This window comes from Canis lupus, chromosome 16 (genome assembly GCF_003254725.2).
Source record: "Canis lupus dingo isolate Sandy chromosome 16, ASM325472v2, whole genome shotgun sequence".
Classification (NCBI taxonomy): domain Eukaryota; kingdom Metazoa; phylum Chordata; class Mammalia; order Carnivora; family Canidae; genus Canis; species Canis lupus.
Window position 1 is genome coordinate 55,321,711 of NC_064258.1, and position 23,239 is coordinate 55,344,949.

The window sequence follows — 23,239 nt, forward strand, 5'->3', positions numbered from 1 at the left end:
GTTCTGAGCTCCCACAGGCTTCCCATCAGGCTGTGGAAACTGCCATGTTCTATGTTACTTTGCTGGACATGTATTTTCCAATGAAAGTCTGAGGTTCTAGGGCACCTGGGTGGCTCAAACGGTTAAGCATCTGCGTTTGGCTCAGGTCATGATCCTGGAGTCCAGGGATCCAGCCCCGCTTTGCTCAGCAGGGAGTCTGCTTCTCCCTCTGCCCCTGCCTTCCCACTTGTGTATACCAGCTCTCTCTCAATTGAAAAACAAACAAACAAACAAACAAATAAGTAAATCTATCTATAAAGTCTGAACTTCTGTTTCCCGAGCAAGGAGGTGAGACATTTGTTATGTTCCTCTCAATATCTCCTTTTCAAAAAGTGCAGGACAGTGAAATACCACTGGGCTGAAAGACAGAACTTCTAGATTTGAGTGCTGAAGCTCCACTCTGGCTTCTAACTGGAAGTGTGGGACACAGAACCAGGGCACTTTCAAATCTCAGATGCTCCTCTGGTCGGTGATCTATAGTTGCCAAACATCACTATGCAGGAGATTTGATCGGACATGTGGTTTTAAAAATTCAGATTCTTAACTTAAAATTCCGAATATGAAAGTGTGAGAGTCTGAAACAGACCTCTGGTTTTCAAAAATATTCTAGGTGACTAGAATCAACTTTCTAAAAAAGATTTTTTTTATTTATTCATGATAGACACCGAGAGAGATGCAGAGACACAGGCAGAGGGGGAAGCAGGCTTCCTCTGGGGAGCCCGATGTGGAACTCGATCCCAGGACCCCGGGATCATGATCTGAGTCAAAGGCAGATGCTCAACCATTGAGCCACCCAAGCATCCCTAGGTGACTAGAATCAATTTGGCTCTGGAAACACTGATTTATATTACCTCCAAGGCCACTTCTAGCTCTAACATTTTAATATTCTAAAAATTCTGGTAAATCTGAGTGTGACACTTATCCTTAGTTTTTATGATTGAACAAGAAACCCGGTCTGTGGGTGTGTATGCGTGTGTGCATATATGCATAATATGTAGCATGAAATGTAGAACCATATCCAATCCCTAATTCTTGGTAAATGAGAACAATGTTAGTGAGGAGAGAGAAGGGAGGAAAAGGTATGGCACAATTTGCACACACTGGGGAATAATCTATGTACATTTATGCTGTGAGGGAATTGTGTGATTTGTAAGGGACAAGAAGCCTGAGGAAGTCATTTTTAACTTGAGTGCCTGAGTAAGTGGTAACAATATTTACTAAGATCTAGAACAGTAAATGAAGATCAGTTTTGGAAAGGAAGGGATAAAGTGCAATAAAAACTAGTTATTTGTGGGTGCCCATCAGAGATCCAGTTAGGGAAGACCAATGCCCTGTAAAACTTTAGCATGAAGTTGAAGTCGGAAATACAGTGTAGGATTTTTATCAGACAAAGCTCATTTAGGTCAACAGAAATCATGCTGGGTATTCAGAACACGAAATTTAATGCAAAGGATTGCTTACACAGGTAGCAGATGGTCAAAAGTCCACAGAGATTAATAAGTACAGGCCCAGAGGAGCAAATGGGAAAGGCGCTATCAGGGGCAGGGGTTGGAAATCCTGGTGTTAGCTACCTACAGCTGGGGCTGGATGTGTGAGTATGGGACACAGCACAGCTGGTGCTCAGACCTCTAAGTCAGGAACAGCACATGAATGATGCTTAAGACTTTTAGGAAGGAGTGCTCCATGACTGGGGCCCAGACAAGTGGGGTGGAGACATCCTGCAGCCAATGTTCAGACTTTTGAGGGGAAGATACGGCCAAACAGGGGCCATGGAGAACCAGGGTACACAGCAAAACAGGTTGTGGCCCAGCCATGCCTTTATGGGTGCTGGGTGCTGTTAGTTCCTTCAAGGGTTATTGCAAGGCTGCTGAGAAAGCCAAAAGGAGTTGGAGCCTGGAGCCAACCATCTGTTGCTGTTGGGGTGCTGCTGGCCAGAGCTGGAAATGAAAGGGACTGTCTTCACCCTTCATCTTAATTTCCTGCCTACTGCCAATGTCTTGCATTAAAGGGGCTAATGGGAAGCAACTGGCCTCAAGGTCTGGAAGATGCAGTGTGCAGGGCATCCATGCACTGCCGTGGAGTGGAGTAGAGAACGGAGGCTTGGAGCCTGGAAAGGCTGGTGAGGAGGTAATGCCACATCAACAGGAGAGGCTGAAACCACGGGAGCTCCTGGAATTGCTTAGAGACATGTGTAATATGAAGATGGATGAAACCAGGGTGTGTGCAATCGCAGGAAAGGGAGAACATAGGAGAAAAGGGAAGAAGAGAAAGAAAGTAGCTGGAAGACTTCTATCTTCAAGGGCAGAGGAGACAGGAATGAAGGAGGAGACAGACCACATTATGAAATGCTTGTGAAGTATCGAGGAAACAAGAAATACCAACCATAGATTGCCGAGGGTGCCCCTGGAGTCTTTACAAAGAGCATGGTGACCAACACATGTCTAAGAGTTCATGGTCTCCTCATTAAGAGAAATCCCAGCAGCATGAAGGTGATAGAGGATGTTTCTGTAAGTCGAGAAGCAGAGGAAGACACTATACACACCACTGTTAATTTTGCAAGGAAAGAGGAGGGGAAAAAAAAAAACAGAAAGAACAGGAGATGAGACCTAAATACATTTAGATTCTCAAAGGCAGTTAGTTTTATCTGAGGCCTGGGCAAACAACTTCTGGGAAGACCTGAGGACCTGTGATACTTGCAAAAAGAGAGCTTCTTCCACCCACTCGTCTCTTGCATAGTTTTCAGAATAAAAACATCAGCCCATTAGCCATGAAGATATGTAGCAGCACCAGAACATTTTTTAGAAACATGTTTTGATTTCTTTTTACAGCCTTTATAAATTGGCTCATCCTTGGAAGTAAGTTGTGTTTTATTCTGCTCTCCTTTATTTACATCTCTACAGAAAGCAGGCTTAGTCAAATAGGTAAGGACATTCTCCAGACTGAGCCAAGGGGCTGTCTTTCTTCTGTTCTGGAGCAGTGTGCTGTCAGTCTAGGATGACAGTGGCCTATGACATATATATTGCTAGCCCTGAAAGCTGGGAGTCTGAATTTTGGCAAATAAGGGCAAAAGCAAACCTGTGTGCTGTTACCATCAGCCCAGACAAGCAAGGATCACAAGGTCACAGGAGGGATCTTGGAAAGTGTCCAACTCTTCTGCAGCTGTTTCCACTTCTTCTTCCACCCAGCTGCTCACCGGAGCTGCTATAAATAATCCCTGTTCAGGCTTCTGCTCTCAGCCAGGGCCCCATTTTGTGGACATGCTAAGAACATAAGACCAAAAGCCAAAGTGTTGCTGTGACTAAGCCGGCAACAGTGGCATCTTCTGGGGTCTCTATCTCCTCCGCTGTAATGAAGGTGTTGAATTAGACTATCTCTAGGAACCCTGCTCTTGAAGAGGCCATGACTGCTACATTCTCACTACAAGAGGCCAGCATGAAGACGCTACCCAATCTTTGGCCAGCTTAAACTTTGACACAGGCCCTTTTCATTATGGCACTTGATGTTCCAGATTGAAGAGGGAGGGGAAGCCATGCTAACAGCTATCTGTGAAGGAGCCGGAGAAGCATGAGCCAGCAGGACTGCTAAGGCGGCCACAATTTGTGTCCATCACGTGGGCATGTACTATGTGGTTGAGTCGTCTCATATTACAGAGACCAGAGTCTGAACGACAAAGACCCAGGGTCACAGCTCTGTCTGAAGCCAGGGTTTTAGAACATTTCAACCATGGTCCCACCTTTCCATTCTACCTGTTTAATCTGTTAATCTGCTCACTCACTTTATCAATCCATAAAATAATTAAGGGGGCCTCTGCCAGCAAGTGAGGATTCCGAAGGTCAACATAACACAGTGCCTTCCCCCAGGCCCCTCACGGCCTACAGATCATATTTCTCTGCAGTGTCAGAAGCTGGATTGACAGCTTCATTCAAAGAATGCCCATGTTGGAGGTCAAGAGAATAAATCCAGAGATGTTTGCCGCATGGAGCTCACAGCCAGAGGATCTTTGCTTCTCACTTCCTGTAGCTCCGGCTTGGCTTTTAATTATTCTTCCTTTTTTTTTTTGCAGCAAAGTGGCGTCAGTTCAGCTCTACAGCCCCCAATCTTATCTTCAAAGGAAAGGCACTCAACCTCACAGCGACCATCCATCTCTGACACTGCATCCTTCTGTGTATAGCTCCATGGGCTGTGTGGAGAAAGCAAGGCCTCAGTTATCCAGTACTTGGTGACCAGAAAGCAACATAACATCACCCAGGCCAAAATCACAATTCCCTATTACCGAGTCTCCTGCAGACACCGAGTACACGCCTGGTGATCAGAAAAAGCACATGTCACGTGAGCAGCTGTATGGGAGCTCAGATTCCCTGCACAACTTACACAGTGTCCCTACTGGGTATTCAATTCCTTCTGCCATAGTCATTTCTAGGATATCTAGAAGCAGAGTATGTCTTCCTGGGATGGAGGCAGTCTACTTTCTAATTTTAATAACATTCCTTCCCAATGCGTGATTGTTTTCATGTCTCCAAATTAATAGTCTCAGATATATGACAAAAGGTAAAGATGGTGCTGTTTATACTGTAGGCAGGTCAACGATAGGCCACATGCAACGATAGACCACAGCCATGTGGCTGTGGAGTTTCAAGATTTTAGGTGCAAAGATAAAAGAAACCTGAGGCTGATCCATTCTGTAAGAAATATCAATGAATAATGGGTTTAATTCTGGAATTCAGGGTGATGTGGACAATGAGTTTTTCTTCAGAACAAAGATTAAGCTGAAGAGAGTAAAGGTATTTTGAGATAAATGATTGAAAAAAGTTTTTGGTGACAGATGTTCTCAGGAGAAATAATACAAAGAACTGGCAGTCACTCCCAAAGGGAACTTGTTCTTGGAAAATACAGCTTTGAGGAGGAGAAAGAACACATATTGCTGTCTAATACTTGAGATAATACCATGCTGAAGAAACACTGAACCTGTTCGTACCCCAGTTAGGACTCAGACCAACAGAAAGGAATTGCACAGCCTTAGATTTCTGCTCAAAGTAAGAGGAAATTTTTAATAGAGTCCAAAGTTGAACTGGGGATATTGTAATAGACTACTGAAGTTCATCAGGCATCTAGCCAATCAACTGACATAGAATACTCATAAGGTGTTTAAATACTTAATTGAGGCAGATAATAAGAATGAGAATGATGTATTAAAAAACAATGATAAGCAGACAATAATAATATTGTACTTTCTCAGGCACAGAGGATGTGCCTGGCTTTGTTTAAGCAGATTATAGAAACAGAGGGATTGTTAAACCTTCCCAAACAGTTATTTCTCACGTCAAACAATGAGTAATGGGATCTCTGGATAACACGAGGAGACTCAGCAAAAGACATCATTCCTAGGCCCCATGTCTCTGTATGGTTGCTCAATTTAGAGCTAATGGCAATAAAAATGGGGTCATAGTTTGACGATATTCATGATGTAATATTCATTTTGTCAATTAAAACTTTCAGTTAAACACGGAGATATCATAAAGAGCATCCTACACAAAAGTTTTTTTAGACTCCATGGTTTCAGAATAAATATCCTAAAACATGGTGGCATAGGTGATGACACTTTTATTCTCTCAGTGTCCAGGGATGACAAGTGAACATCAAGAATTCAGCAGGGCCCCAGGGCTTGTGCAGCCCAGTCACTGACCAAGGCCTTGCAAAATTTCTCTTGGCCTCTGTTTAGTAAAGAAGACAAATGGACTTAGGTTTTCACCTTTCCTAAGGCTTATTCAAATTCATAAACTGGAAATGGTCATGGTCACAGTAGGAATTAATTGTCTTGTCGAATCAAAAATCTTTCAGCAGAGACTACCAATTCTGTAAACAGAATAAGCCATAGTGACACTTCCAAACCACGAGCTAACCCCGTGCCTACCTCCCTGCATCTACAACTGCCAAAACCATAATGTGTAAAAAAGGTGCAAGCCTACGACATACTCCAATTAAGTCAAAAGTATATAAAGAATATTGGTGTAGAATTACCTGAGGAAAAGTTAAAATTCGGCATGATAACACTGGATTTAAGATATAGACCTGTCAGAAAGGAGCTTTAAAGGAATGTTTCCCAAAAGCATAAAACCATCCAGAGGATTTCACTTGTTGTAGACCCGAGACACACCTAGACAGACAATGATATTCATTAAGACCTTCATCATCTTTGTATATTGGAATCATAGTAGACAGAGATGAAGGTGTAGAAGCAAAGCATGGACACCATATTCCCAAATAATTGGTTACAGCTACAAACATTCTGGCTGGTGAGAATAAGGTGTTCCTATGTGATACCTGAGCTCTTTGGGAGAATGATCTTCCCTGTCCTAGATCACTAATGTCTAACTCTCCTTGGCTCGCTTGAGGTTACTCAAAATGAAAAAGGACACCCATTAAGATTTCCACTGAACATAGAAACACTGAAGAAAGTCTGTTCAGAAATAGGTAGGGGCAGTTAGGGAGCTTGAGAAAGATCTGAAGGTGCTGTCTGTTGTCGGAGGCAAGATTAGGAGCTGGGCTGACCTGAATGGTCTCCGTCAGTGAGGGACCACACCCAAATCCCGTAATCCAATCAAGCAATTAGAGTGGATTAGAGGACTTTGTGCCTTATCCCAGGGCCCAAAAGCCATAAAGGTGGAGGTGAGGTTCACTATCTGACATTTGGAAACTGGCACAGTGAGAGGAGCATCCCTTTGCGACCCGAAGCTCCTGGTTGAATGTATCTTGTGGACACTGTTTCTGCAGACATGGAGGCTGCCCACCTCCACCCCTCAGAGGAGCCTCAGTTCAGCGCCTCTCCCAAACCCCAGTCATGCTGGTCAAGGAGAGGCGGTGCTGAAGTCCACGGAGGACCCTCTGTGCCCGAGACGACATCCCCTGCATCAAAGACTCTCTCCTCCCCGACTGACCCGTTGGCTCCCGCATCAGCAGGGCTGCCTCCCACCAAGACGCCTCTGAGTTGGAAGAGCCTTTCCCAGGTGGGAGCCGGGCTTCAGAACATGGGCAACACTTGCTATGTGAATGCGACCCTACAGTGTCTGACCTACACAGAGCCCCTCGCCAGCTACATGCTGTCCCAGCAGCACGGGACCACCTGTAGGAGGCAGACATCCTGCATGCTGTGTACCCTGCAGGCTCACCTGACGCGGGTTCTCTGCCATCCTGGACGTGTGCTCCGGCCCCTGCCACTCCTGCTCGCCGCCTTCCACAGACACAAGCAGGAAGATGCCCATGAGTATCTCATGTTCATTCTGGATGCAATGCAGCAAGCGTGCTTGCCTGAGGACAAGCCCTCAGACCCTGAGTGTCCTCAGGACAGCACCCTCATCCAGCAACTCTTTGGGGGGTACTGGAGGTCTCAAATCCAGTGTCTCCACTGCCAAGGCATTTCGAGCACTCTGGAACCTTACCTGGACATCAGCCTGGACATCGGGGATGCTCACAGCGTCAGCCAAGCTTTGGAGCAGTTGATGAAGCCCGAACTGCTGGAAGGTGAAAATGCCTACCATTGTAGTAAGTGTCTGGAGAAGGTGCCTGCGTCCAAGGTGTTGACTTTGCACACTTCCCCGAAGGTCCTCATCCTGGTCTTGAGACGATTCTCAGACTTGACAGGCAACAAAATGACTAAGGAGGTGCAATATCCTGAGCGCCTTGACATGCAACACTACCTGTCTGAGCAGAGGGCAGGACCCTTGGTTTATGTGCTCTATGCCGTGCTGGTGCACGCTGGGAGGAGTTGCCACAGCGGACATTACTTCTGTTTTGTAAAGGCAGGAAATGGCCAGTGGTATAAAATGGATGATGCTAAGGTCAGCGCCTGTGATGTGACTTGCGCGCTGCGCCAACCTGCCTATGTCCTCTTTTATATGCAGAAGACTGATCTGGAGAGAGACCTTGGGAGGGAGTCAGTCGAGGAGGGAGGACTCGCATCTCCCGAGGCAGACCCCACAGTGGTGGGTGAGGCCTCAGGAGAGCCGGCAACGGATCCCTCCGTGAACCTTCCTGAGTTGGAGGAGCGTGGGGAAGAGACCTCAAGGCAACAAATGACATTAGACCAGTGGAGATGCCTCCAGGAACGCAATCGACCTAAGCCTGAACTCAATGTCAGGGGAAGAGAAATTGCTCTTCCTGCGAACGCAGTCATCCTTCACCACTCCAAATACAGACCTGAGATGCCGAAGAATCATCCTCAGCAGACCGTCGACCTGCTCACCACTGCAGCTGGGATGCTCCCACCTCAGGTGGCCGGGGACGTGGCCAAAGTCCCGCGTGTGCCAGGGAGAGCCCGACCTACCAAGAGGATGAGCAAGAAGGGACAGAGTTCTGGGGAAGCAGTCCAGGGATGTGTCTCCTAACTTTGGTGCACATGGGCGCACACACCCACACACACAGCGTCACTCACTCACTCCAAACCCGAACACAGTCCCATACTGGAAATATTTTGTGTTATGTGAAGTGTGTGTTCTATATGTATGGAAGAACCATCTATCTGGTGTGTTCATGGGATATGGCCTTCAACTGAAACTTGAGGACACTGATATTTAAACCTGGTTCATTGTCATGATCTTTTATTGGGATAGTGTGGATTTCATATGGGGTGTATCGAGGAACCTGCCTCTCCTTCAGCCTTGGGGAGAGTGGGGGCCACTTGCAGGTGAGAGGCAGTGAGCAATCAGGGTTGAGAGTGGATATGATGCTGAGGACCTGGGGTTGAAGTCAGTATGTTTGACCCTTTCGTCATGCTCCCCACTTCCCAATGCTTTTCTTCTATTTATATTGAAAGAATATTTCTCCGAACATAAGTATGTATTGGGTCTTGCTAGCGATGTGTCTTGGTCATTGCTTGGAAATTGTAAGATGGAAATTAAGTGCTTATTTTTGGGGCGATAACTGCATCCAGACCTGATTGAACCACAGTGATTTTATTATGTTCCCTTCACTCTCTCCCACATTAAGACTGAAGAGAAGCAAACTAACAAGGACTCTTATTCCAAAGGGAAATGCCCAGCCTCCCACTGAACATAACTTTTTATGACTATTTTGCTACCGTCTACTCTGTGGCATCTCTTGACCCAGAAGAAGTGGACTCTGGATTTCAGACCAGTTCAAATTCAAATTTGGACCTGGGTTGATACCTCTGGAAAACAGTGCCAAGTTCATGAGTCTACCAAAGCATTTTGAGGTCAGGTTATAGGTGTTCTGTGTTATCATTGCATTTCTTTAGAAGAGTTTGACAAGTTCATTGTAGAATGGAAATTATTGCATGACCAGCAAACGCCTCTGAGTGTGACCGTAGATGTGCAGTTGTAACATCACATCATAATGTTATTTTCACTCTGTATTCAAACTTGGACATGCCACCCTTACTGGATAGTAAGGGACAATAGGATCTGTGCAGAAGAAATCAGGCTTTTTTGGAGATTTTCATGTACCTAAGACAAATTAGAGATCTAAGGTGTCAGGGTTTCTTTCATGTCTGGGAATTGTGTTTCTTATGGCCAATACAGTTTATTGTGTCGTAAAGAGTGAGGGAGCCTGTGTGCATGTCTTGCCAAGAGTTCCGTAAGAGGATCTGCAGGTATCCCCGTCCTCTGAAGACTGTCATAGGGAATGAGACAGCTCATGGACTCGGGGACTTGTCCTCCACAGCAGAGGACACTGAGGAGGTGTCTGTGGGAATGAGGATATGTCCCCACCTGGACTGATGTGGTGAACCAGCAATTCCCCCGCTGAACTGGATGAAAACCGTCAAGTCCACCACGTGCTGAGTGTCCTGCTTTTGTGCGCCTACACATACACTCCCCCCACTACACAGATGTTGCAGTTTTTCTTTAGGTAAATCTATAAGAATGTCAAATCGTGCTTCCCAGTCTGGAATGTCAGTTTGTCTTAGTGAAATCCATTTTCTAACAAATGTAGGGAAATCATCCTGGCAATTTGTAACTTGGTTGTAACAGAAATTAACAAGTTAATCTGAAATTGTTTTATAAATGTCTGAATTTCTGATTTAGAAAAAGATCCCATCCAGAGTTTTGCAAATTACACCATGTTTTCTCCTAGAAGACATTTTCTGTACTTGTTGATATTATTTCTCTGAAATTGTTATGTAAAATATTGCATCTGCTTTGTTTGTTTTTGCTCTAAAATGTTATTACAAAGTTGTGTGTTTTTTTATTCTTAATAAAAAATTCCCACATACAATTTGGTGTGCAGTCTTCTGAGGATGAGGACACCTGTAGGTCACCGTGGAGGACACTCCAGGGGCCACAGACACAGGCTCCGTTCAACAGGTGGGGGGCAGGAGGGCCCTGAGCAGGGCCTGGCTTCTCGGGAGGAAAGAATGAGGGAGCTGCAAGGAACCGGGAGCTCCAGCAGCTTCTGTCCAATCTGGTGAAGACCATTCCAGGGGCTGAGTGGGGGCCCGCGCAGAGTGCGGCCATGGGGGCTCGGTGCATGGCTGCAGCGTCTCCAAGTGAGGTGTGGCAGGTGTGGGCTGGGGGCCCTTGCTTGGCTGGAGGGCAGGTGTCTTCCTGGGATGCGGGGGCCTGGCTGTGCATCCACGGGCATGTCTGCTTCCTGGAGCACACAGATTCCCTGAATTCCCCACAGGCCCTCCTGGATGCTCCTGCAGGTGTGCTGGCTGGGGCTCCACCACGCTTTCTTTCGGGGGTTCAGGGTCCTGTCTAGGGGCATGTGGGCACATTTCTTGCCTGGAGCCTGGGGGGGGCATTTGGAATTGTCTGCCAATGCGTTGCTGACAGCGGGACGGGTGTTCTCCTCAGGATACTTGGGTGGTGCCTGGGTGTGTCCGAGCCCATGGCCCTGGGAGCCAGCCTGGGGACCCTCGAGGGACACTCTGCAGGGCCTCTTGTCTCTCTGCTGCACAACCAGGCTGTCAGCCCTGACACAGGGTTGGCGAGCCGGCTGAGGGGTGTCAGTGATCGGCACTTCCTGGGCACCAGGCGGTCCACCAGGTGGGCTGAGGCTAACTTGAGGGCTTCTGAGATGAGATGTGGAATGGGACCAGACACTCATGACTGGATTGTCAGTACGTGGTTCCATCAGCAGGGCAGGCTCAGGGATAGAAGGCCTCCTGGTGGTGTAGACAGGCATCGGCATGTGTGGACACTGTGGGAATAGAGAACACCTGGGACTCCATGAGTTTGGCCCCAGCACTAAGGCAAAATGAACACTCAGGAAAGAAAGAAAGAAACCAACTAACGGCCAAGACCTTAGTAACAACCCCCTCACCCGGAACAGGGAAAGAAAAAGATGGGATCTGTTGATCTGACTCACCCTGGGAGTAGGGAATGCAGTTGCAGGGCTGGTCCGGAACAAAGGTATGACTGGATGCTTTTGATGCCCTTGAGACATTATGGGGGGACACGCAAAGTCCTGCCTCACAGCGATGCTTCTTCTATTGGACCAGCTCTTCCATCCACTATGCTCATGAGGCAATAAGAGTCCTGATGCTGGAGAGTCATGGTGGCAGCTCCTGAGAGGGGATGGGCAGGGGGGTAATGTGTCATGAAGGACAGAGGCCTGTTCTCTGAGGTGGTATGTGCTCCAGGAGTGCCCGCCAATGACCATCACATGCCAACCAGCCACGGTTCACACACATACAAGGCACAAGGCAATATCATGGGCACCAAGGAAAAAAAGGGTGCAAAGACCACGCTGCTCAACTGCCACTGGTCAGAGAGGAAGTGGAGCCCCACCTCCCCCAGGAGGCACATGGAGCCCAGGGAGTGCCCAAGGGCACAGCCCGGGAAGCAGCACACACTCACCCTCACATAGTCACAAGATTCTGTGTCTTCCTTCCAGGTGCGCTTCTGCCCCTCCCGGGGTCTCCTGGGGAACCCGTGGAGCAGGGCCTTCCTCTGCTCGGCTTCTTGCCTGCACGAGAAATCAAAGCAGGGAAAGGAGAAGGAACTCCCTTCCCTGGCTTCCAGCCAGACACCTGCTCGGGGCTTGGGCCAACCTGGTCCTTTCCCTCCTCAGCCACTCTCTGCCCACCTCTGCCCCACCCTGACTACAGTGACCCACCAGGTCATCCTGGCAGTTTGTTTCATGCAGAGTCAGAAAGGGTCTGCCTTGGCATGTGCCAAGCTCCATACATTCACTGGTGCAGGGACACTTGTCCAGCCACAAACCCCACACCAAATCAGCAGGGACAGCTCCATCACCCAAATGTGGACCCTGTTAGTCTGGGAGCTCCTCTGCCTGCCTCGCCCAGCCTGGCTCTGCCTGCAGCCGCCCTGCACACTGTGCATGCACACGGACTCGGGGTCTGTCGTGTCAGCCCTGGCGATCGGGTCACAAGCCCCATTCCTCACCTTCGTCTCTCTGCCTTCTCCCTCTCAGCCTGGTCCAACAGCCCAGCCTGGTGCCGCTGGTCCCGCTGACTCCCCGGCTCCACATTCTCCTTCAGCCTCCTGGAGCCCAAGTCCATGGGAACAAGGGTCGTGCCCCAGTGTTTTATGGGGCATCTGGTGCTTGATGCCTTGTGTCCAAAGGCCCCACAGTCCCTGCACTTTACCTGGGGGTGGAAGGGGCAGGGGTCAGTGCATCCACTCAAATGCCAGTGAACCTGCCAAGCACATGAATGGGAGGCCGTCCTCATGGAGTGGCACATGGGATGAGGACAGGGGACATCCTATCTGGCTAGTGAAGTGTCAGTATAGTGAAGACCTCAGGATGCATCCTCTCACAGCCAGTGGGAGGGCGGGGCAGGGAGGAGGGATTGCAGGTGTCAGGTTGAAGACAGGTGGAAACATCATTAAGATTCGGGACAAACACAAGCGTGGATCTAATCTTATGGTGCCCTGAGACTGATGCTCAGAGCCTCTGAGTGTCCCAATGTGTAGACTGCTGGGATTCCAGCCCATGTCAGGATGGACAACAGGGTCCGGTCAATGATCTTCTGTGAGCCTAGCCTGTCGCAAGACTCCTGGCAGAGCTCCTGCTTCAAAACCCATGCCAGCCTCCCCACTCACCCTGGGAGGCGGGACAGGGGGTGGGGGGTCCGCTACATGAGAGGGGGTGCTGGCTGCAGATGGGAGGCCCCGGCAGGAGGATAGGTCCTGTGGCTGAGGGTCTTCTCTCTAGGGACTCCTGACGCTGTTGCTCTTTTTACAGGTTTGCTTTTATGTCCAACTCAGCCCATTGTGAGACCCTGGCACAACCTGGATGGCCCCAGGACCCTGTGGAGCGCTGCCTCCCTGTTGCGTCCTGGACACAGCCACACTGGCCCAGGCACACGGGACACACGTCCTTGAGGGGAGACGGCTTGGCTGTGCACCTCAGGAGGCCGAGGGGCCACTGTGGCCGTGCACGAGAGTGTGAGCAACAAACACTGGTGGCGTGATTTTAAAAACCCCAAACAAGAAAAAACTTAAAGTAGTGCCTTCCATCCTCCACGTGGGAGTAGCGCCTTCCACGGACCTTATTTCTTTGCCCTTTTGCAATGTGCAGGAATGAGTGAGTGGCTGCCTTCCGATGCTCTCTAGGGCAGACTCCTCCCTGGCACAAGAAATTACAGTCACGTGAAGCAAACTGCCCTTTGTCCTCAAAGAAATTGTTTCAAAAGAAAAGTTTTTTAAAAGATTTGCTTGATATTATCTGCCTTGTTCTTATTGACTTGAAATGTTGGCATTTTCTAACTGTGCCTTGTTGGCTACAGTAATTCATTATTCCTGTCAAAACTGAAAAGTGCCCTAATTGAATGTGTTTGAATGTTATCCTTGCACAGTTCTTTAAATTGAGAGACAAAATGTTTTACCTCACTGTTGGACATACATTCCAAGCTTTTCAACTTTAGGAGAAAAAAAAATAATCATGTTTTCCGGTATTGTAAATTTTAGACTATTTCGTATACATTGTATTAAAACTGCCACATCAATTTTAATGTAGAGATTTTGCAAATCCTAGGGGAGGTGGTGGCCCTGGTGAGCCAGAGCCTGCAGGAGGGAGAACGGGACTTCAAGGTGAAAGTGAGGTCCATCCTGTGCCACCTGCGCCACCAGCCCAGTTGGCCCCTGGAGGTGGTGGAGCTGTGTCCGAAGTACCAGCAGACTGTGGTGGCCATCGACCTGGCAGGAGACGAGACCATTAAAGGGAGCAGTGTCTTCCTGGGACACGTGAAGGGCTACCAGGAGGCTGTGAGGAGAGGCATCCACCGCACTGTGCATGCAGGGGAGTGGGCTCAGCGGAGGTGGTCAAAGAGGCTGTGGACACGCTCAAGACGGAGAGGCTGGGCCATGGCTACCACACGCTGCAGGACGAGGCCCTTTATGACAGGCTGCAGCAGGAAAACATGCACTTCGAGATCTGCCCCTGGTCCCGTTACCTCACAGGCCCCTGGAACTCGGACACGGAGCATGCAGTGGTTCGGCTCAAACATGACCAGGCTACCTACTCCCTCAACACGGATGACCCACTCATCTTCAAGTCCACCCTGGAACGGATTACCAGATGCCCAAAGAGGGCATGGACTTTGCCGAGGAGGAGTTTAAGAGACTGAACATCAATGCGGCAAAGTTTAGTTTCCTCCCAGAAGATGAAAAGAAGCAGCTTCTTGATCTGCTCTCTAAAGCCTATGGGATGTCATCTTTGGATGCTTCAGGGCAGCATCCCTGAAGACATTATGGCCACCTCTCCAAGCCCTCCCCCTGGGGATGGAGCCTCAGTTCCCTGGGTTGAACGACACTTACCTTTACTCTTTCAAGGAAGACGATGATGCCCATAGTCAACTTCTGCTGCTCTTGAAGCCATGTGCCTGTTTCTAGACACAGGAATACCTCAGCACACCACATCTCTCCTGACTACGGGCCAGAGTCTGGTTGAATCTGAAGCCTCCCTCCTATAGTGACACATGTGAAAATCTGGTGCTTAATAAAGAACTCAAAGGCTGGTATTGTTGGGGGAAAAAAAAGGAGATGATCATATTTCTTTCTTTCTTTTTTTTTTTTTGGAGGACTGACTTTGTTTATTAAGGGAACCGAGAACAGATCACGTACCCTGGAACCTGAGTTATGCAGGAAGGTAGAAAATATCTACAGTGACTGGGTGACAGAACGGAGCACAGCACAAGGTCCCAGGCCAGCCCACCATGGGACACTGCCCCACTCCCCGCATGGAATACTAAAACCGAGTGGTTTTAGCAGCTGCCCCAAGACTCCAGTAATGATGCAATGGAACAAGGATTCTATACGGCTCCCCTCAGCTTCCCCGGAGAGAGTGGATGTGAACAGGTCAGAGGCCTGTCCGCGACAAAGTGGGGCAGGCCAAGGCTGCCTCTGTCCTGGCCACTTGGGGCTGGAGCAAAGGCAAGCCTGGCCTCCTGCCCGGGCAGATGGCAAGGCCAGTCGAATCCACAAGCTGCCTCATGGGCTGGGGGAGGTTGGAAGATGTGGCATCAGGGAAGCGTTCCCACACCAGGCATCCATCCCTCAGAACAGCTGTGGATCCACGGTGACCCCACTCACCCCACTGCCCCCACAGGGGTACGGAAGCAGCCCCCGCAGCCCACACTGAAAGTGTGGCAAGGCTGGAGGGGAAGGTGGGAGGCCAAGGAAGCCTGGGGGGTGGACCCGCCGATAGTAGCAGAGCTCTGGAGGCTTCTGTGAAATGGGCCGACAAGTGTCCCCATTTCATGTCCACCCACAATCCCAGAACAGGCCCTTGTTTGGAAAAGCAATGAGGGTGACAGTGATGACACGGACCTGCAGATCTTCTGCATCTCCTGCGGGCACCCTATCAACCCACGTGTTGCCTTGCGCCACATGGAGCGCTGCTGCCAAGTACGAGAGCCAGACGTCCTTTGGGTCCACGTACCCCACACACATTGAGGGAGCTACACGACTCTTCTGTGATGTCTACAACCCTCAGAGCAAGACATACTGTAAACGGCTCCAGGTGCTGTGCCCCGAGCACTCCCGGGACCCCGAAGTGCCAGCTGATGAGGTATGTGGGTGTCCTCTTGTGCGTGATGTCTTTAGCTCGCGGGTGACTTCTGCCTCCTGCCCAAACGCCAGTGTACCCGCATTACTGCTGGGAGAGGTTGCGGCTGCTGGAGTGGCCCTGGAGCGTGTGCACGCGTGGTACAAGCCGGACGAGCTGTTTGAGCAGGAACGCACCGTTCGCACGGCTGGGACTGACGGGCAGGATCACTGGCCCTGACGCTGCACCTCACGATCCAGCATGACCCGCTCACTCCCGAGCCGCGCTCCAGTGCTGACCGCTGAGCCTCACTGGCCCCGAAGTCCCCACGTTCTGCATTCCAGGCCCGGGAGCCGCCCGAATCCCCCGTTTGGCTGCTCTGCCATTCATCTGTTTCTCCAGTGGTCCCTGAGTTTCTCCCTGTGCCCACCCACCATTTGACTACCCCGCTGCCGGTATCAGAGGGTCTCAGGATTTTCTTCTGTCCTTGTCTGTCCCTCTGTCTCTCCATTCTCTGTGCCTGGGTGGGACTGTGCAGTTTGCTCACTGTTGCCTCCCCTCTCCCTGGTTTTGTTAATAAAATTTTGAAGAACCAGAAAAAAAAAATTTGATCTCTACAGGGATAAACTCTGTAAAGCCTGAAGCTCAATCAATTGATGTTGAAAACTCTCAAAGGGAGTAAAGGCTTGATCTGAATGGTCTAGAACATGTGCTGTAATTTAATAGAAGAGATGGTCGTCTTAATATTTAATGATTTAAAAGAACTTCTCAGTCCATGCGAAGAGTACAGTCCAAGGATAAATCAAATTTCTGAACGCATTTTATGCTACATATGTGTATACTTTGCAATCCTCAGGTGTTCGTGCCAAATATTCTCTTTCAATAAGTCCTTCTATATGTTTCTTAATAACAACTGTACTTGGGAAGAATCGAGCCTTCACCTGCTGAGTTACCTCTGCTACTAACACACTGTGCTGCATCTTCTTTCTGGATTTCGTTATCCGCAGGATAGCAGCTTCGATCTCATGTTTCCTGTCGTCATCTACTTTCTGCCTCGTTTCTTTCCTTTCTGGGTCAGATTCACCTTGTTTGGCAGCAACTGTTTGAGTCTTGACTCTGTGTACTTTGGATGTGAACTGATCATTAACTGTGAATCTGTGGCCATTTTCTGTTCCCTTGGACTTGGGTTCTTTTGTAAGAACCCGCTGTGTTGGTTTACCACAGGCGAGGGACTGCAGGGCTCTACCAAGTTCTCTTTCAGGGATATCTGTTTCTTGTTGAATTTCCTCAAACGTGTATTTTTCTCTGTATGATTTAATTCATACATCTTTTATTCTTCTTTTGGCAAACATCAGATAATATGAGCAAAACTATATTTCTTGCTCACTATAGTTACCTACATTCGTTTTTGCTTTATATAAGTTTGTAAACATATGTTAAGTGGATAAAATTCTTGGCTAAGGACATACTCCAAAACTCTGACATATACTTTTCTGAGTTAGGGGAAAAGAAAGCTTATGAAACTTCCATTAGACCATAATCACACAGCAAACTAAATTAGTATATGCTGTTTTTAAATTAACATCTGCCATTTTTTAAAGACTTCAGGTTTTGGTTACAGCTAAAATGATTTTTATCTGAAGTTTATGAAAGAACAGAAGCTGACCACACAAATCTTACTCATAAGCATATTGGCCGTTTCAAAATAGAAAATAATAAAAATAAACCTATAATCAAGGAAATTCCACTCATCTTATTAGAAAAAAATAGCTACCAATGTTATTATAAATACAGATGGCAATTTGTAATAACTAGGTTTCATGATATTTGCTTTATTTCTTTTTTTTTAATTTTTTATTGGCGTTCAATTTACTAACATACAGAATAACCCCCAGTGCCCGTCACCCATTCACTCCCACCCCCCGCCCTCCTCCCCTTCCACCACCCCCAGTTCTTCTTCTCTTTTGATTTTAAAGTAACAGATTGGGATCCCTGGGTTGCGCAGCGGTTTGGCACCTGCCTTTGGCCCAGGGCGCGATCCTGGAGACCCGGGATCGAATCCCACGTCAGGCTCCCGGTGCATGGAGCCTGCTTCTCCCTCTGCCTAGGTCTCTGCCTCTCTCTCTCTCTGTCTCTCTCTCTCTGTGTGACTATCATAAATAAATAAAAAAATAAAGTAACTGATTACTTCATAATAAAGGCAAGCCATTTAGCATTTTATAATTTAATTCTTTTATAAATTTCAGACCCCAAAAATTTCAGATCAAGTATTACAAAACAGCCAGCCTTCAGAATATATTTTGTTTGGCAGACAGAATGGTTTTTCTTCTTTTGAATTGGAATACATTCATGCAGTACTTAACTTGCTCTAAGCTGACCCATCCCTACTAGCTTCCCACATTGTCACCAGCTGGGCATGTGAGGCTGACACCCGTTTTTAATATTATAAAACTCAGTATTAACTTACAAAAATTAAGTTGCATGCATGGAGCAAAAATTCAAATATATCATAAACTTGATGCTAAATCTTAATACTCATTCCTAATTTGGGAAAAAGAGATCAAACCAAAAAGGACTCATCTTCATAATACTTAGTTACATAAAACATTATCAATAAGAAATGTTTCTATATATGGATACTGTCTTTTTAGAATAGTGTTAACAGTAACCTGAAATCTGAGATAGATAAATCATTCATATCACAAAGTATTATATACTGTCTTTCCTATACAGTCTTGGCTCCCAAACAGTGGGCTTCAACTTCATCCCTACATATAATATAAACATTCTCAAATATTTGAAATAAAGGAAAGGTGTCATTAATAAGGCTAACTAAAATTACAACAAAGGCTTTCTTCTAATCCTAGAGAATGAAACAAAAAGAGAGGTCTTGTAAGACACATTGGAAATGAGGAAGAATTTGAAGTCAAGTTGGCCCTGGACCCTTTTACATTGCTACTCCTTCTGTTTGTTCAAGTTAAAGAATAAGAGAGGCCACCAACTGCTCCTTAGTGGAACAGGCTGCAAAGAAAACAAAGCAGCTAAGTGATGATGAGGAAAACAAAGAATATAAAAAGTTGTAGTTATGAAGATGATCAATGAATAATGGAGCTCCTGGCTGGCTCAGTTGGTAGGGCATGCAACTCTATCTATCTCAGGGTCATGAATTCAAGCCCTATGTTGGGCAGAGAGATTACTTAAAAGAATTAAAAATAAAAGACATTAAAAAAACTGTAAAAAAAATGATGGTAGTAATTCTATTCTGAAGTTTAAGAAACAGCAAGGAGTAACAAATAAATTAGAGAGACAGTAATCTCCCTATTTTTTTCTTCCATTCCCTTTTAATTTGAATACAAATACAGAAAGAATCATGTCGTCTGCTCATAACTCACTCTTTGACTATAGAATAAGTCAAAACTTGTAAATGCGTCATTGAAAACATATTAACACTCCATCTGCAGCCTTTGAGGTTTCAGCCATACTTCACTACCAGCGTTGTGTGAGCAAGCCATATAATTTCATGTCTCCTTGTGTCTCTTTATGCTGCTCTGCCTCAGAAACCCCTTTTTTCCTCTCCTGGGTAGCTCAGTGGTTGAGCACCTGCCTTCGGCCCAGGGCGTGATCCTTGAGACCCGGATCGAGTCCCACATTGGGCTTCCTGCATGGAGCCTGCTTCTCCCTCTGCCAGTGTCTCTGTCTCTCTCTGTGTCTTTCATGGATAAATCAATAAAATCTGAGTGGCTCAGTCGGTTACGCATCCCGCTTGATCTTGGCTCAGGTCATGATCTCTTGGTTGTCGGATAAAGCCAGATGCCAAGCTTTGCATGTTCGGCAAGAAGGCTGCTTGGAACGCTTTGTCTCTCCTTCTGCCTTTCCCCCTGCTCGTACTCTCCCTCTTTCTCTCACTTTTTTTTAAGTGTTAGAAACGTTTATTTGTCAAAATATTTTTTAAAAAGTGGGAGGAGTGAAATAAAACAAGGCTAAATTTCAGCTAATGCTGTACCACGATCACAGGTCAGACATAAAGCAAAACAAACAAAACAACAACCCCCACCCCCAAAACCCCAATGGTCCTAGCAGTTTCAGAAGATTAGCCTCAACGTTAGGGCCCAGAGCTAACAGAAGAGTAAAAGGTCTCGTGCCACTACATGGTCATTTTAAAGGGAAAGGAGATGTTGCAGGTAGACAGGGAGAAGGGCTCAATTCCTAAGGAAAGCAAGATAAGAGGGGGATCCACGGTACAGGAAAAAGGGGATGCCAGCATAATCCTTACCTAGGGCTGCTCAGAGGCTGAGAATATAAGGAACGGAGTGAAAGGCTACAGGGACTAGTATCAAGAGGAAAGAAAAGTCAACTTATAAGAATTAAATTAAGAAAGAAAACACAGTTGGTCACAAACTCCTTTGTTTACTCAAACACGAAGCAATGGAAACATCGTGGCAAGGGGACGCGCGGAGCAGGTTCTCATATATGACCGCAGCCCAGGGTTCAGTCCGCAATGATCCTACCTCCAGTTTCAAAAGGCTGAGCACCGTGCTCGGTCCACATGTGCTCCCGCTCACACTGGGCCATGCCATACAGAGAATCCGTGCAGCTGCTGAGGCCTGCGGCAGCTCACTCTCTGGCCCATAACCGTGGGGAGCACAGCTGTGGCACGACGAAGGGGGCTCCTGTCCCTTCCATAGTAGGACGAGGTGTTGGCAGCGGCAGCAGCCACAGAGCCGAAGTGGCAGCAGCCCCTGAGCTCGGCAACAGGTGTCTGTCGTAGGGATCAACAGAAGTGGGGTTGGGGTGACTGGTCCCAGCTGTGCTCTGGTCGTGAGGCAGATGGGACATGGACTGCTCCGCGCAGTTGTACGCAGAGGCTGCTGCTGCCGCCGCCACTGCCTCATAAGAGCGGACCCGGTAGCGCTTCTAAGAGTCGATGCTCCATATGCATCGTTGTAACACGTGGGTTCCCCGCAGCCCAGGGTGTACGGCGTGCGCACTGCTCCATACTGTCCGTTATGCTGCTCAGTAAAGTCCTGCCACACGACCTGTGCGATCTACTGGACACTCTTTGGACCAGTGCCCCTCTTTCCCACGCCGATAGCAGCCACTCTGGTCTCCCATCCCAGGGGCAGTCCGAAGTCGGCTTGTGGATAACTGCACGTGCATCCTTTTGTCTTGAAACTCTGTGTTGTCAAGGCCCCTGATGGCCTCCACTGGAGGCCCGTTTGACACCTTGAAGCTTAAATAGGAGTTGTTTGAGGAGACCAGTGTGTGCCTCTCAGTTCCACTGGCTGCTTGTGGTCTCCAGGGGAGGTGGGATTTTACTTATTGAGTCCCTCCTGTAGGGCCAGCATTATGTATCCTGAGAAGCAAAATGAGCGTCTGGCCACGATCTGTAATGTTGGAACACCAAGGAGGACAAGTGGTGTCCCAGGGAGGCCTTGCATTGTGGCCTTACTGCATGTGGGGACATCTGTGATTTTGATTTATATTTGGGGTATCTCTGAGGCAAGAGTGCCCTGAGTTCCTTACCCTAAAAGGAACAACTCTTAGACAGTGGCCCAAGAGTTTGTAAGAGGTGCTGATGGAACCATTTGCTGACCAGGGCATCCAGAGCTAAATGGCAGCCTAAAGCTTGGCTTCTACTGCTGACTGTTGGGTGGGTTGTGTCCTTTATTAGGGACATAAATATTCCACATGAGCTCCCCCCCTGTAGCATGGTGCTCATACCATCCATAAAGTAGACAAACTCCATTGCAGTTCACTCAGTTGATGTCATGGGGGCTCCCTACATAGCCAAGGGGACTGGGGAGGGCTGACCTTCTCTGGTATGGTGGCATCCAGCAAGGGACTGAGGAAGAACAGGGGAGACCTCCCCTGCAGGTGGGATAAGCCCGCGGCCTCAAGTTCGACTCTCTCCTGCATTGAGGAGACCTCAGTAGCTATGCCTCCCAAGGCTCAATGGACAGCTGGATGTGGACGGTCACACGCCAGTGTCTATAGGAACCTCTCTTTCCAGGAGAGCCCAGGATGTGGCAGCAGTTGTTACTTGGTTGGTGTATAGCATAGACAAGGACGATATTTTCTTGCATCTGAGGGCCTTGGGCACTGTATGTCCATTATGGATATGTGGTCCAGAAAAAAAAAAGGCAAGTCCATTGCTTGTCATGGGAAACAAGTCCGACCTAGAGGAGCGGAGGCAGGTGCCCATCGAAGAGGCAAGGACTAAAGCAGAGGAGTGGGGTGTGCAGTACGTGGAGACATCAGCTAAAACGCGAGCCAATGTGGACAAGGTATTCTTTGACCTAATGAGAGAAATCAGAGCCAAAAACATGTCCGAGAACAAAGACAAGAACGGCAAGAAAAGCAGCAAGAACAAGAAAAGTTTTAAAGAAAGATGTTGCTTACCGTGAAAGCCAAGATGGCGGATGAAGTCAGTCGCCACTAAGGACATAGGGCGGGCTCATTAAGAGAAGAGTATAGTTGACGCCTTGATGTGTTCCTTGCTCTCCCCAACCTCATTCACACATACTTCTTTAAAAGGGGAAAATATTTGTGAATCAGTGGCTGGCAGGAGAAATAAGCCCTTGTCCATGCATTGGAATGGCTACTTTGTTGGGAGGCTTTGGAATTTCCTTCTTCCCTTCTCCTTCCCAAAAGTTTTATCACATACGTAGTGCTATAGGTAAGAAATAAGTGTTAACTAAAAAGAAGTGTACTGTCATAGCATCTTATTTCCCTCCCTAGTTTTATAATATCACCATCTTTTGTTTTGAAATAAAAATGTCTAATTAGGTTTGGGGAAGGGAGTAGGATAAGACTCTCCCTAACTCTTATCAGCTTAACAGAAGTATTCAAATAAATCCATTAAGCTCTAATAAAAACTGAGAGATTTTTGGGATAAGTTTTTTGGCAATACCCCATGGATCTGAAGCACGGTGGATAAAATAAAAATAAATATGAATTGGGCCAAATAGGTCAGTAACAAGCTCACAAACCCTTCACACATATGAAAAATGAAAGTTGAATTCTTTGTATTTAAATATTAGCCAACTATAGCCTGTGTTAGCTATTTCTCTCCTGTAGCATCCTGATTTTTGTGTAGAAGCTTCTTTTTAGCAAGTAAGTGAAGACTCAAGAGTAATATACTTTACAAATGACACAGTTTTCTAACCAGGTCAAGACTATATCTTTGGATACACCATCTCCTAATTGCCAGATCGTAGGCTCATCCTTCTCTGTT

The 23,239-nt window shown here is 47.5% G+C and overlaps 3 protein-coding genes and 2 pseudogenes across 4 annotated transcripts in view; 3 read left to right on the forward strand and 2 right to left on the reverse strand.

Moving 5' to 3' along the window:
• The window catches only part of LOC112676069 (uncharacterized), a 446,166-nt gene that overhangs the window by 203,742 nt on the left and 219,185 nt on the right, over window positions 1–23,239 (reverse strand). The window lies entirely within an intron of this gene.
• LOC112666841 (ral guanine nucleotide dissociation stimulator-like) overlaps window positions 1–23,239 on the forward strand; it is a 471,056-nt gene that overhangs the window by 200,232 nt on the left and 247,585 nt on the right. The window lies entirely within an intron of this gene.
• Window positions 6,693–10,166, forward strand: LOC112651147 (ubiquitin carboxyl-terminal hydrolase 17-like protein 6). Its single transcript, XM_025434071.3, has one exon. It carries the CDS (start codon window positions 6,783–6,785, stop codon window positions 8,418–8,420), a length of 1,638 nt encoding a protein of 545 aa, XP_025289856.3. The 5' UTR covers window positions 6,693–6,782; the 3' UTR covers window positions 8,421–10,166.
• LOC125752696 (adenosine deaminase-like) lies at window positions 10,504–14,745 on the forward strand (annotated as a pseudogene).
• LOC118351088 (RNA-binding protein 4B-like) lies at window positions 20,402–21,751 on the reverse strand (annotated as a pseudogene).

Bases quoted from the DNA above. Each gene is read 5' to 3' on its own strand.
- LOC112651147 (XM_025434071.3), top strand. From the start codon at position 6,783: ATGTATCTTGTGGACACTGTTTCTGCAGACATGGAGGCTGCCCACCTC.